The sequence below is a fragment of the Lycium ferocissimum genome, chromosome 8 (assembly GCF_029784015.1).
Source record: "Lycium ferocissimum isolate CSIRO_LF1 chromosome 8, AGI_CSIRO_Lferr_CH_V1, whole genome shotgun sequence".
In the NCBI taxonomy this organism is placed as follows: Eukaryota; Viridiplantae; Streptophyta; class Magnoliopsida; order Solanales; family Solanaceae; genus Lycium; species Lycium ferocissimum.
In genome coordinates, this window is record NC_081349.1 from 32,461,900 (window position 1) to 32,477,926 (window position 16,027).

Consider the following 16,027-nt stretch of genomic DNA (forward strand, 5'->3'; position numbering starts at 1 on the left):
ACCGCACTTGAAGTTGATCTTCGAACTCGAGGAGAAGGTGGAGGTGAAGTAATGTACACTAGTTGAATAACAAATTTAGATAAAGAGAGAATTGTGGAAGAATTGTGTGAAAATGAAGAACATTGGAGGGGTATTTATAGTTTGAAAATATGACCAAAGTGAAGTTATTCATAAATTTAGGGGTTCAAATAAAATTAGCAACGACTAGTTTTTTAAATTTACAACGGCTAGCTTTTTGAATTTGACGATGACTAAACTTTTTTTTAATTTAGCAATTTTATCATTAGATGTAAATGTTAATTTTATTATTATTAGTAAATGTAAATGTCTATTTTTGTATTAGAACTTTCAAAAAAAAAAAAAATCAGCCCACTAACTATAACCCGGCCCGTTTAGCCCGAGGTGTAGCCCCTATCTGGGGTGGGCTGGGCCGGACACCCTTTTCCCTCTCCAAGCCCGGCCCCTAACTTACGGCCCGGCCCGATCCCGACCCGGCCCCTTGTGACCCACGTTTAAATGGCCCGGCCCACTTGACACCCTTAGGTTGAGATGATCAAAGGCAACTACCATATCCCTTGGCAAATGAAGGGCATCATTACTCACATTCAAAATATATCAAGTACTATTGCTTGCGAGGTTCGACATTGCTATAGGGAAGCCAACCAAGTCGCAGATGCCTTAGCAAAATGGATTATTACAAATGAGGATTTGAATATATTTGCACATGCGCATCTTCCATCGAGAGCCAACGGACCTTACAGACTTGATCTCATACAAATGGAGTCCCTTCGGCATAAACAAAGGAAGAATTCTTTTGTATAAAAATGGTCCAGTTGAGATTGCCTATCACACTAGATTTGTATATTTGCGCAAAACCTGGTGGTTGTCATCTTCTACTGTATATTTTAGCCATTCTTGGGATCCTTTGATGCTACATTCCGAGATCTGTTGCTTTATTTTTTGTGAGCTTGATCCTTAGTCAAACTGAAATAGAGGGTTGAGCTTATGTTCCCCTTCGCTTTTTAATTCTTGATTTATTGATATAAAGGTCACGCCACCATACGACGATAAATTTAAAAAAGAAAAAACTTACATATTCATTATATTTTATCTCGTAAGTCATAAATTTTTAATTATTTTTCCATAAGCAGTATGAATAAGTACTGTATGCAGCATTTCATGTGTTACTTGTATAGTTTGTACGTAAATACATAGATGCATGCATTATATTCAATTATTGCTTAAAGCTACGGCCAATTTGATCGGGTTTTATTAGTGAATGCTACTAATTTGCTTTTTTGAGTCATTTCGTTGCCGGCGATGACATAAAAAAAGTGGGCATAATGCTAATCTACTACCTTTCATGTATTAGGTTGGCAAAATCCTACACACACGCACACACTCTGTCGTCAATTTTTTGTACGATTTAATCTCTAAGGGATCATTTGGTTCAACTACAAATTATGTAGAGATTGATCATGTAAAGATTGGAAATGCAAATATTATAATATACAAATTCATAATACGTACAACGGTTAGTAACGTAGTTCCAAGAAAAAAGACTAAATAAATCTAAGGAGCACGAGAGCATTTTTGTCAATTTTTATTTAAATTCATGTACTGTTAATATACTTGTATTCTTAATTATCACACAATCTACTCTGCATGCAATAATACATTATTCTCGCATAACTTATGTGAATATTATTTTATTCAGAAAAAAGAAGCAACCAGACATTATACATAATATTGCGGGGTTTAATCGGTGATTAAACCTCTTCTTCTGCCAACAAAACGAGCTCTAAGAGTTTGTTAGAATTTTACTTGTAAAATTTGAAATTATATATATATATATATATATATATATATTTTATATAATAACTATTTTTCAAATATAGAACCGAAAAGTGAAACATGAGCGCTATTCTTACGAGCCTTAATTCTCTGTTGTGATAATGAATGCGAACTTAACATATAAAAATATATTTTCTAGTTAAAAAATCATATACACACATAGCAAAATATTGATTCTACTGTTTTCTTGAAGTTGTATAAAGAAGGAACCCTAATATCTGATTAGACAGAAAAATTAAACTGATAGGGCTAAAATTGTACTCCAGTACTTCTGAAGAATTGAATTAACAATTCAAATTAGTGACAATGTGAGTGGACACCATGAATACATGGGAGTTCGAGAAAGGATACCAAGTCAAAATTTATTTTCTTTCAAATCCTCTTCACTTTAGAAATTCTTATCCTATTCCCACGTGCAATTATTCGTTTTCTCGCAAACAACAAAAATAAAAAGTTGTTCTACTTTTATTCATCCACTTTATGCTAATACACTAAAAAGCAAATTTAACGCGGTCCAAACAAGTTGAGATGGCTATTTATCATCTTAAATGGGATGGTTTCAAACCCTCAACTCCTCAAGGGAGGTCGTCTTTGATCCAGAAGAAGGTACTTTTTTAATTTAACTCTATAGGTAAATATTAATGGGCTTACACTTAAGTCAGAGTTGCTTTACCGAAAGCAAACAGAACTCACAGGCTGGAACGTCTGGTAGAATGAGGTATCTGTATTTACAATTTTTGTACACCACAAAGGGTAATACAATACAAGTTTTACAACTTTCATATTTATATAAAAAAAATTGTTCTTTAAGAAAAACATTTTAGGTTTTACTCTGAAAACATGAAACATGACATCAACCAAAAATGAAACACATATGAGACGAAGCAACTATATTTGATTGGTTAAACGTTATTAACTAAAATATGTCTTAGAAAAATGAAGTTTGACCTAAAATATGTAATTATAGCAAAGGTACAAAAACTGTCGGCACAAATGAAACTCAGCAATGGTTGTTAGAAAACATTCGCACGTTTATTTGTGAAATTAACAAATAAAAGCGACAAAATATATCTTATCACAGTCTAAGTAAAATCAGAAATATACTTTGTTAACACTAGCTGCTAAGATACTATTTCGGAATTGCTCAATTTTGCTCTCAATTTCACTATTAATCCATATTCATCTCATTGTTGTTAGTAAATCAATTTGTATTTGCCGTGCCAGAATTAATGAGCTCCAACATTAAATGAGTGGAGTACACATCCAACGTTTTCAAAAAGATGTCCAAATTTACCCCTCAACTTCTGACTGTGTTGTAAAACTACCCTTATGTTGGAGCTCCGTGGGGTTCAACGTCAAAAAAAAAAAAAAAAAAAAAAATCCAACCGGTGGGCAGGGTAATATTATTTGATTAAAAATCTTATCGAGGGCGAAGCTTCTCAATTTCGAATGCACAATAACATATTTGATTATTTTGCTAAAAATACAAGAATGTATCTCCTCAACACCTTGGGTGACTGGATATTTTGGCTTTGTAGTTCTTTTTAAGTGTTATTTCACCTTTTCACAAGAGGGTTTGTTTTAAAATAATAGTATAGAAGATCCGCAAATAACATGTATTTTTTATAATGTCATTTTCTTCTATTCAATTTGTAAGTCAGGCATAAGAGATTACTATTTCCTTTTGGATGACCCTACTGGCTCCATTGTTGTGATTGTTTATCAATAATTCCTACTTTCACCTACGAGTCTCTCTCATTTTTTTCCCTTTGTGCTATTAAATTGTTGAGTTTAGAGATATTTTTAAGTAAAGGGTTAACGGGAGTTATGTTTTAGAAACATAAGGGTGCACATGGTCATCTTATGAAAGTTTTAGGTGAATGTATCTATCAATTAATTTTTGAATCTATTTAATTACAAGGAAGGTTTTATCCTATAAAAATGGACAAATCTAAATTGACACACAATATAAATACTGACACAAATTGCCAGGGGATTCACCAAGCCTCTTATGATCTCAATCACAAAGATTAGATAGACACAAACTTGATTAATCATCAAACTTAAATGGGAAAAACAATTTTACTATTAACTCACTTTTTTTAAACAAACTCTAACATGTTTTTGTTTCTAATAGGGAGGCCCTTCACAGAGAATGAAGATAAATTTAAAACAGAAACTGTTTAATTAATTGATTACTCAAGTAATAGTACTCAAGAAGAGCTAGGTACATTAATCAAAGTGACTTTTAATTATTAAGGGGTCGTTTGGTTCAGAGATAAGTCATGCATAGATATCAATTATGTTGAGATTCATAATGCAGAGATTAGTATAATGCATGCATGAATTCTTAATTTCTTGTTGTATATTTAGTTTGATATATTATATATTAGTATACGGCGTAAAATTTAAAATACTTAACAAAAACTTTCTTAAGGGTTAGTTTGATAATTTTATCATTTTAATCCATATATTATTAATATCCGCATTCTTATTCCACCTCAATAAAATAATAGATAGATTCTTGCATAATTTACACAAATATTCGTCACAAGTGAAATTTAAAAAAAAAAATTAATTTCACTCAAAGGTTTGTTGAACGTGTCACCATCAATAGTTTAATAATTAGGTTTATGGAAAGACGGAGGACTGGTAATTAATCAACATGATTTATTCTAGGACTGAATGAATAACAAAAAATAAAGCTTTTAAAAATGTCCAAAAATCAATGGTGTATAATTAAGTTTTCATCACTAGAAAACTTCAGGGGGGGTTGTCTCTTCTTTTTATACTTTTTGTCACCCATATATCATATATGCATGTCTATATTCACCTTCTTCGTCTCTTCTTATGTTACATTATCCTGTGGTGAATTCAGAATTTAAAAAAATATCAATTTTAACTTTTGATTTAAAAAAATAAGTTCTTAATGTATATTTCACTCTTTATCTATACTTACTTTTTCAATATATTTATATGGCTCAACCTCGAAACACTAAATTCTACAAAATTCACACGCTCATAGCTAGTTAGATCCGCCACTAACCTTATAATCCTTACTTAATGGCGTGTGATACTCATATTATGCCTAAAGTTGTAGAATTGTTTCATATATTCATATTAACTAATAACAAAGAGATACGAATAGAATTATTTCATATTATCCCTAAATTATAGTTAGAATATTTTTAATCAGTAATGTAAAATCGATGTGCTTTATAAAAAATGTTCAAATACAACTTCAACTTCAAACACTCCCTCCCCCAAAAATTTACCAAATATTGTAATTGCATGCCCAAAAAAATAAACCTATAACACAATTATGCATCGCTCTTAATAAAACCATAAATTAATACACTATAGAAGCAGAGGTGGAGATAGAATATTGAGTTTATAAGTACTATATTTTAAAAACCGAAATTATTGAGTTCATGATATATTATTTATACATATTAACTGATTTCTTAACACATATTATTTTTTCAAAATTACTGAGTTTTGCCGAATCCATAATCAAATGGTAGCTCCGCTCTGTCTAGAAGATTTTTTGTCGTGGTACGTGAACATCGAAAGACCTAGCTAGGCCTAGTTGTTTTATATCGTCATCCTTTTTGTTTGCCTATAATTTTAGAATGACTGACAAGATTTTTTGTAAATCCACTTTTGTACGAGGAAGAAAGAATCAATAATAGTGCTGCTTGCTGACCACAATAATTTTATTTCGTTTTTATTATTATTGGTTTAAAAAACAGTACTACGTATACACACGACGGCCACTAATATTTCCTGTTTAATTATGTGTGCTGATTCATCATACATTCTGCTATGGCTTCTTCAATTAAATAATAATTTTGAGTATTACAAGTACCTTCAATTCAACTTAATAGAAATGAAAAGTTTCGAGTTAGTTGATTGGTAAAATAATTTTAATTGATTGGTCAAATATTCTAACTTTAATTGTTAAATGAAGAACGGATGGTAGTACGATGGTGAGACGTGCAAAGAATGGACGACTCGCCACCAAAGGTTGTGAAAGGGTGTAAATGCTCATTTATTAGTTAAGAATCGTTTTACCCTCAGAATGAAATTTTTCTACACGAAACTAAATTAGTCGACCCAAAGCGCATATCAGACACCGGATGGAAAACTAAAAAAATATAAAATCATCATATATCAATGTTGTTCGTTTATTTGTTTTTTCCCGTCTTTTATATTCATTTTTTATCGTGTCTGAAGTACATCGCAAAGAATAATAATATTGCAATAATGCACAACGTCCAAAGAAAATTTGAAAGATATTTACAACGGGGATTATCTTTTAGCAAAGCAAATGGGAGAAAAGTGCTATGAGTATCTAGCTCAATAACATTTGATTGGAGTCTAACAATCTAACAAAAAAGAACAAAGCATAAGGATTTGATTTCCATCTTTTTTTGCAAAATGCAAGCTTATGGTAATGTAATTCGACTTATAACCTCTTGTACTTCCACTTTGATATATTATGAGCTCTCAGATCATCTTGGATTGATATCTTAAGACTCCTTAAGCACTAGAAGGATGTTGGCTAGCTTCTGAGGCCATAATAGCTATCTTGGGAGCTATCAATTAGTGACCCCATGAATAATAAACAAGTAGCCTAAGATATAAAATTTCAAGACAGTAATTATTATTCAAAACAAGACCGACAAAATGATCAGTGGACGCTAATTCTACGACCTACCTTAGTCTTCAAACTTTGTGAAACCTTAGTCTTCAAACTTTGTGAACTCTTTTCTTATTCAATCTAGTACGGGCAATTTGCAGGATTGGCCTTCGCTGAGGGTGGTCTTTAAGTTTTGCCTCTCAAATTGGTGGTCTTTAATTTTTGCCCTCTTCTTTTGCAAATTTAAGGCAGAATTTGCAAAGGTAGAGGACAAAAATTAAAGACCACCAATTTGAAGGACATAAATTAAAGACAACCCCAAATGTAGGCCCAAAAAAAAAAAAGATCTAGTACTAGTATTAAGGTTTCATAAGTCACCCTTAACATGTAAACGGCCCAGACTTCTATTGAGGCCCAAATCTAACGTATCCAACATAATGAAATGGGGTCATTAATTTGCACTTTTGTCCCCTATTTTTGTGTCCCTAAAGACCAAATAACTTTTTCATGAGGCATAAGTTTATATTTTCGAATCATAATATCCCATACTATACGCTCATGCCCTTAAAGAGATTATGCCCGCTAGGCATAAGTTCAATTGCTAAAGGACAAATATTAAAGACCAGCCCATTTGAAGGATAAACCGTGCAATTTTTTGACACATCGAACGTAATGAAATGTTATTTATCGAAAAAAACCTGCGAAGTGTGTATGTGTGTCCCACTTGTCTTTTTTCCGCATCCCACTTGTGCGATGACCATGATATTGTATCCAGAACTCATTCAAGCCCAAATTCAAAACCAACCCAATAACCCCTAAACCCCAAATCAAGATCCTAAAACCCTAATTTTCCTACTGACCAAGAACTCAACCCCCATCAATGGAGTTTCAAAAGAGAAAGTTAGCAACTTTATCTTCAATGAATTCACCTGAACCAGACAAATCACCAAAAGGCAATATAGACATACCAATTATCCCATTACTCAACACAATTAACACACACCCTTCATATTTTACAACCAGTTCTTGTTCTGGTAGAATCTCAATTCTCTCACAACCCAAAAAAAAATCAAAAGGAGGCCAATGGGTGTTCATATCTCATGAAAAAACTCAACCCCATGTAATTTTATCACTCTTTTTTCCATTAAATAAGTCAATTCAGTTAAATGATACACTTGTGTTTAGATTTGAGCCTTTGATTATTGCTGTTGAGTGTAAGGATATTGAGTCAGCTTCATTTTTGGTTTCGTTAGCGATTTCGAGTGGTTTTAGGGAGAGTGGGATTACTAGTGTTAGTAAAAAAAGAGTGATTATTGCTATACGTTGTTCGATACGAATGGAAGTGCCTTTAGGGGATAGTGACAAGATAATGGTTAGTCCTGAGTATGTAGAGTATCTTGTTGAGTTGGCTAATGATAAAATGGAGACTAATAGAAAAAGAACTGATAATTTTCTTGATGTGTTGTTGAAAAATGGTTTTTCGGGTCCGAAGATTAGTAATGGGAATGTGGACTGTGATACCATGGATTCTGACTTGTTGGAGAATTCTTTGGTTAATGGTGTTAGCGGAGATGGAATTGCTAAAAGTGGAGATTTTGATGATTCTTGTTCTGGTAATTATTCTCTATCTCAGATCCTAATTGATCCCATATAAGAGTTCGGTGCATTTTTGCTTGCGTAGTTTATGGATATGAGTTGTTTTTTTGCTTTATAAGACATTGTTTATGTATATTTGGCGGATCACATAATGTTGTTGTATTATCACGTGTTTGTGAATCTACTGTGTGAGACATTGTTTTATTGATTATTGCTGTGGAGTGTAAGGATACTGTGTGAGACATTGTTTTATTGATTATTTCTGTGGAGTGTAAGGATATAGAAGCAGCTTTACTTTCGGGTTCGTTAGCGATTTCGAGTGGGTTTAGGTAGAGTGGTATTACTAGTGCTAATAAAAAAAGAGCTATTATTGCTATATGATGTTCGATACGAATGGAAGTGCCATTAGGGGATAGTGATAAGTTAATGGTGGGTCCTGAGTATGTTAAGTATCTTGTTGCGTTGGCTAATGAGAAAATGGAGGTTAATAGAAAAAGAACTGATTATTTTCTTGATGTGTTGTTGAAAAATGGATTTTCGGGTTCGAAGATTAGTAATGGAGAGTTTTTAGGTAATGGAAATGTGGAGTGTGATGATACCATGGATTCTGAATTGTTGCAGAATTCTTTGGTTAATGGAGATGGAAATGCTAAAAGAAGAGACTTTGATGAATCTTGTTCCGGTATTTATTCTCTATAAGACATTTTTTATGTATGTTTCACAGATCATATAGCATTGTTGTATTATCATGTGTTTGTGAATCCACTAAGTGAGACATTGTTTTATGCATTATGGTAGGTGAATCTAGTTTTCTTGCGGGGATAATAGCACTTTTGGCCCCTAAGTTATTGGTAAATTTTGCTTTTGGTCCTTGTGATATATGACTCAGCATATTTAACCTTCAATTAGTTAAAATGTGTGTTTTTGGTCTATTCGAGTTAACTTAGTTACAAACCCTCGTGTTTAGATTTGAACCTTTGATTATTGCTGTGGAGTGTAAGGATATAGAAGCAGCTTTATTTTTGATTTCGTTAGCGATTTCGCGTGGGTTTAGGTAGAGTGGTATTACTAGTGCTAATAAAAAAGAGTGATTATTGCTATATGATGTTTGATATGAATGGAAGTGCCATTAGGGGATAGTGATAAGTTAATGGTGGGTCCTGAGTATGTAGAGTATAATGTTGAGTTAGCTAATGAGAAAATGGAGGCTAATAGAGTAAGAACTGATAATCTTCTTGATATGTTGTTGAAAAATGGATTTTCGTGTTCGAAGACTAGTAATGGGGACTTTTTAGATAATGGAAATGTGGAATGTGATGATGGTCCAATTTGTTTTGATACCATGTTGAAGAATTCTTTGGTTAATGGTGTTATTGGAAATGGAAACGCTAAAAGAGGAGACTTTGATGATTCTTGTTCCTGTAATTATATTCTATCTCAGACTAATTGATCCTGCAGCAGATATCAGTGCAATTATGTTTTTTAGTTTATAGGTATGAGCTTTCTTTCTGTGTTCTAGACATTCTTCATGTATATTCCCTGGATCACATAATGTTGTTTTATTATCATGTGATTGTGAATCTACTATGTGAGACTTTGTTTTATACATTATGGTAGGTGAATCTAGTATCTTGCATTGTTGCAGGAAAGCATATCATAATAGAGTAGTCCACTAGAATTAGAAAAAAGTTGATGATACTGGTGAATTTTGTCGCTGTTTTCATCTTGGTAAGCTGTGATCGTGTAATAATTGAAGGAAAGTGCAAAATCTTATCCTAAGATTGGAAAGTGTGTCATAAGGTGGCTTACTAGAATTAGAAGAAATTGACCATACTTGTGATTTTGTCATCTTGTTGATTCGTCAAGATGTTATAATTAAAGGAAAGAGCAGAACTTCCACTTAGTACAATTTGAGTTAAAGCTTATTGTGGCCTGTCCGGGCCACATTTCTTCTATCACAAAATAAATACTTCATTTGCCTTAAAGCACTAGTGTAAAATGGGGGCTACATTGTATGGGTATTTGATTTGGATTCTTCAAAATAAACTAAAATTAAGCAAACAAAACTGCATATACCCCTGCTAAACACTTGCACACATCCTCATTGCATATATACTCGTTGCCCTTAATATTTGAGTGTATTAATAATCTACCAGTACAACTTTGGTTAAGTGCTGCAAATGCATGAGCGTGGTAGTACTCTGACCGCAAGATGTATGTTGGATTGCAGGATACATACCCTTGAATGTGACAACAAGTCCTAATATTTAATTAATTGACAGGATTAGAAGTAGCTCCCGATATCAACCTAGACACTGTTAAATTGGTGATTTCTGGTGAATCAATTGAGAGGCTATTCCTCTGGGGTCACTCTGCTTCTTCTGTGGATAACAAGAAGGTGCTCATATTTGGTGGCTTTGGTGGAATGGGAAGGCATGCACGAAGAAATGATCTATTGCTTCTTGATCTGGAATGTGGAAGGATGGAGGCAATTGATGTTTTGGATGCCCCATGTCCACGTGTGGGCCATACATCATCCATGATTGGAGATTCAATGTATGTGATTGGAGGAAGAGCTGACCCTTCAAATATTCTGAACGATGTGTGGGTTTTCAATGTGACTAAGAAGGATTGGAAGCTGTTAGAGTGCTCGGGTAGTCCATTCCCCCCAAGGTGATGTTTGGTCGTCTTTTGCTTCAGTGGCTACTTATATGAAGTGTTTCTGCTCTCTCTCTCTCTCTCTCTCTCTATATATATATATATATATATATATATATATATATATATATATATATATATATATATATATATATATATATATATATATATTCCTATACCTTGTTTGGTGAATGTGAAGTTCATTAGTTTGTACCAACTTATTCTATTTCGTTATGTATACTTAGAGGTGGAAAAATTAGCCCATGAAAACATAACCCGCCCATTTATAAGCTCACCTAATTTAGCCCATCTAAAAATTGGGCTGATATGTAGCCTAAATTGACTAAAAGAAACCTTGTCAAAATATTTTCAACAAGACATTTTTTTTAACTTGATATGTTATATATAGACATAATAAAGGAAAAAATAGTTTTATTAGGACTTAAAATATTATAAAGGAACAATTAAAGAAACCAAAACTTAGTAAGATTGGCGGTTGGGTTATGACCCTCTTTTTAACCCATTTCAGCCCAAGTTGGGCGGGTAAGTTTTTTTTAGAAGTTTTTTTGATCCGCCCATTTATTAACTCAGCCCATTTTGACGCGCCAAATCCAGCCCAACCCGCCGATTTGACACCCTTACGTATACTCTTTGTAGATTCTTACATTCGGTGGCAAGGATTTATACCATTTAGTCATGACTTTCTTGGCCATATGAATTGGTCTTGATTTAATTCTGGTCCCTTTTTCAGCAGAAATATTATCTTTGAGAGATCGGTGCTCTTTAAATTTATGTTAGAATCTCTTATATATAATTTATTTTTTACCCTTATTCTAATACGGTCAGTTACTGTTGTGCAGTACAGGCATAGACATGCTGCAGCTGCTGTAGGTTCAAGAATTTATGTATTTGGGGGAATTCACAATGATATAATATACTCATTGCTATACGTCTTCGACACACAAAACTTTCAATGGAGCGAAGTAAAAGTTCAAGGGGATTCACCATGTGCACGTCATTCTCATTCAATGACAGCATATGGGTCCCGATTATTTGTATTTGGGGGATATGATGGGCAGAAGCCTCTGAGGGACCTGTATAGTTTTGACGTGAAAACATGTCTATGGAAGAAGGAAAAAATGATTGGAAGACCACCTGGTGCAAAATTTTCCCATTCTGTGTTTATTTATAAGAAATATCTCGGGATCATTGGGGGTTGTCCTGTTAGTAAACAGAATCAGAGATTATCGTTACTGAATCTGGAATCTCATTGGTGGAAACATATTACTATCAGTTCTATTGGCGAAGACCTGTTTGTTCGTAGCACAGCAAATATTGTTGATAACGACCTAATAATGATTGGTGGTGGGGCCGCCTGTTATGCATTTGGAACAAAGTTCAGTGAACCAGTGAAAATAGATCTGTTACCTTTGATATCACTGATAGAAAGTCCCACACATTTACATGAGGAAAATCTGCATGCAACTAATCAAGAGGAAGAAACAGTGAAAGAAATGAATGTTTCCTTTTGTTCCCCACAGCATGCAGTGGAAACAGTAACAAATGGAAGCTTTCATCAGAATTCAGAGGTTGCTTCCCATTGGGTTCTTAGGCTCAAAAAGAAAGACGGGAAAATGGCAAAGGATTTGTTGAAAAAGTTCGGATGGTTAGATCTCGGGAGAAAGGTCTATTTGCAGGATGACGGAAAGGATATTTGTTTCCCTGTCACAGAGAACTTTTGTTCTTTATTCAAAGTAAAAGATTCCTGTATGACAGACTTGAACATTCTGATTGAATGTGGAGCAACTATACTAGCTGATGAAATCATCAAAGTTAAAAAAGCTTCAGATTCTCCATTCAAGGTGATGAAGGAAGCTGTAGCCTCTCTGTTAAGTGACCGAGGTCTGCCATTGCAACTTTTAGAGGAGTTACCTTCAAGGTTTCATTTTTTTTTTTTTCATCTGATAATAATGAACAAAATTGTTGTTTTCTAAGCATTCAATATAAAGTGATAAGTTAACATCATTCCTCTCATCAGATGGGAACGACTTGGTGATATTGTTGTGCTTCCTCAAACTTCCTTCAAGGATTCAGCATGGGAGTTGATTGGACAGGAGCTTTGGTTTTTAGTTGCAAAATCCCTGGGGACTAATCGCCTTGCTCGACAAGTAAGCACAATGTATAACTTAACTATAGTTTGGGTATTATAGAGCGTGCTTTTAGTTACTGTCATTTTAGACAAAAGTAACTCATGTCTTTTGGTACCCCTAATATACAGTTCCGTTAACTTATCTAGTTAAATAATTCTGCCTATTGTAATCACAAAGAAATTACGAATACTTTCCTTCTCTAAAAAAATATGCGTACTTAATTATTGGTGTAAGATTTGACCCAACGGCCGACACCTTGTTGAGATCCCTATTGTATGTCACTCATTAGTCGTAATATTCATTGCACTTCTACTCAATTGATTATGTTGCCTTTGTTGTTAATGGAATGTAATTAATTCTTTTAGGGGCGAGTTGCACCAACTGGTACGAGGGACAGTACTTTGGAGATTCTTGTTGGAGATAATGGTTGGGTCAACCACCGAGAAAATGGAATTCTTTATTCTTTTGATGCTACAAAGTGCATGTTTTCATGGGGCAATCTCTCCGAGAAGCTTCGAATGGGCAACTTTGACTGCAAAGACGAAGTTATAGTAGATTTATTTGCTGGCATTGGATATTTTGTGCTACCGTTTCTAGTGAGGTGATACTTATTATTTTAGAATATTGTGTCTTATTGTGAATGATGGATTATCAAACTTTATTTTTTCCGTTGTTGGTTCTATCTCTTTTTCACTTCCTTTATGTAAGTCCATTTCAATCTATGCCTTCACTTTGACTATATGGTGTTAATTTAAGCCTTATGTATATTCTTTTAATTCACTTTTCACATCTCAAGGCAATTTTTCTTGTATATGATTTGCGTTAGGCAGTAGATATGTTATGGTCTGGTACCAATCCATTGCTTGGTCTGAATGCCTAATTTAATTCCAGAGTTGCTAATCTTACCTTTGTTCTTATTTTAAATAGCGTGTCAGAGGTTTATTATGTTTGTAATTTTTTTTCTTAGGGCCAAAGCCAAGTTTGTTTATGCTTGTGAATGGAACCCCCACGCGGTTGAGGCACTTCGTCGTAACCTTGAAGCTAATCTTGTTGCTGAACGCTGTGTATTACTCGAAGGAGATAATCGAATTACAGCGCCAAAAGTATGCAACTTCAATCTTTACCAATGCCTTATATTTCTTAGCTTGTAAATATATTTATTCATTCGTAATCAATTACCTTGTCTTTTCAGTTGAATTTTTAAAAAAGAAAACACTCGACTCGCTTAGTTTGATTCTTGTGTCCAATCCTTTGGATGGGCATTCAAAGAGAAATTACTTTAAATGGGCAGTAGAAGTTGTCTATGATGTATAGTGGTATTTCATTGTCTATTACTCCATTATGTTGCGCTAATATTCGGCTCTGGATATTTGTTCACTTGCAGGGTGTAGCTGATAGAGTGTGTCTCGGTCTCATTCCCACAAGCGAGGGTAGTTGGGCTACTGCTGTCAGAGCATTAAGGTATGTTTATCTCGAAACTTTTGTCAATATGGCCTAAAATCTCATCCTTCAGTTAATAAATCGATTCATAAAGAAGATTAAGACCTCTGGGAAAGAAAGGGAACGGAAATACTGTGTCATCTCTCTCATTTTTTTAGCTGTTCTCGTGTCTCACCTTGCTATCGATAAGTGAGAAAAAACAACCATTTACAAATGAAATTCAAGCAAAATCCTCTTTATCTTTTTTAGTTCTTAAATTCTCTCTTTGTAATAATTGAACAAAAATTAGGGAATTATGAGAAACTTTTTGTTGAATGTGGTGCATGAGATATTCTGTCATAGCACAAATTAAACCTTTGATTTTGCATTAGCTTCGATCTGTTAGCCTCTTGTCGATTTTATCTCTTAACCTAATGTGTGAAACGCAGAGACGAGGGTGGGATATTGCACATACATGGCAACGTCAAAGATTCAGAAGAAAATGTCTGGAGAAACAATGTTTCGCAGTCAATCCAAGAAATTGCTAGATCCGAAGGTATAATTTCCCGACATTATAACTACAGATTATGTAACATTCTTGCTGCTCGGCCATGGCTAATTGGCATTTTTTCTGTTATCAGGCCACCACTGGGAGGTAACGGTAGAACACGTCGAGAGAGTGAAATGGTATGCGCCTCATATTCGCCATCTTGTTGCAGATGTGAGATGCAAAAAGATTCAGACATAAATTTTGAGTCAACTATCCCATTTGAAGGTTGCAAACAATTGTTGCTGAGGGATTCCGTCCAAATTCATTGTTGAGTCTAAGCTTATAATAGGGACTTTGAAATGTGAACCAGATTCACCATCTTAGATCATTAGAAGGGAAATATATTAATGATGTTATGTGAAGTGTGTGTAGTTTTAATAGCATTTTGGGGTGATTTTTGTATTGTTTGGAAAACTTTCTGTGATTAAAGAAAGAAAAGGAAAATAATCCAATTCTCTTGTGGCTGCATTTCACTCTAATACAATAAGTCCAATTCATATCATTATGCTCAACATAAGGAATGAGGGAAGCTAAAATTGCGATCGTAAATGAGAAGATTGGTTCCGTAAAATGAAGAAAGTAAATTCGTGTTCGTATACATAAAAGTTGAATATTATAAAGGATTAAATCTTACCCAATTTAATAATTTTGTTCCCTTAATTTAATAAAATAGGATAACATTTTGAGCGATGCTCCACTCTTAGGTGTCTAGTAGAAAATTTATGAAACAGGACATTGTTACAAAAGCTTTCAGTCTAAATTACTAACCAAATGGTATTTAAGAGATAATAGTACAAGAGATTTTGATAATCGGATCAAACAATAAAAAATATCATGAAAATAAATTAAATCCCCTCGGCATAAATAATTTTTTCCTCGAGATGTCTTTGTTTGGTGAATTGATAATTAATATTTATTTTTATTTTTTATTTTTATATAAATCGAAACTCGATAATCCCTTCTTATTGCATGTCCATTATAATGTTGGAATTAATGTAGTTCACTGCATCAACATTTTGCTTATTCGTGATACAAACATTTGAGTCATTTATTCAAAGAAAGGCTAAAACAACTAGCTAATAAATAATAAGATTCTTTCAAATATAAAATATATTGATCTTGATCGAGTCTATGACTACCAAAAATGGCATAAATTTG

General features: G+C 33.7%; 2 protein-coding genes across 3 annotated transcripts; both read left to right on the forward strand.

Annotated features, from left to right (window-relative positions):
* Positions 1–7,305: 7,305 nt before the first annotated feature.
* Positions 7,306–15,337, forward strand: LOC132068077 (tRNA wybutosine-synthesizing protein 2/3/4-like). 2 transcript variants are annotated; one of them, XM_059461540.1, is made up of 9 exons: positions 7,306–8,109; positions 10,375–10,765; positions 11,616–12,689; positions 12,789–12,918; positions 13,266–13,501; positions 13,868–14,003; positions 14,285–14,361; positions 14,769–14,875; positions 14,961–15,337. In XM_059461540.1, the coding sequence occupies exons 1-9, from the start codon at positions 7,377–7,379 to the stop codon at positions 15,065–15,067; spliced, it is 2,991 nt and encodes a 996-aa protein (XP_059317523.1). In that variant the 5' UTR covers positions 7,306–7,376; the 3' UTR covers positions 15,068–15,337. The 2 variants fall into 2 exon arrangements, with proteins under 2 accessions (XP_059317523.1, XP_059317524.1); XM_059461541.1 differs by lacking the exon at positions 7,306–8,109 and adding an exon at positions 8,382–8,774.
* Positions 9,210–10,339, forward strand: LOC132068078 (tRNA wybutosine-synthesizing protein 2/3/4-like). The gene is made up of 2 exons (XM_059461542.1): positions 9,210–9,513; positions 10,323–10,339. Coding segments are annotated over exons 1-2 (306 nt in total). The 3' UTR covers positions 10,325–10,339.
* Positions 15,338–16,027: the final 690 nt, after the last annotated feature.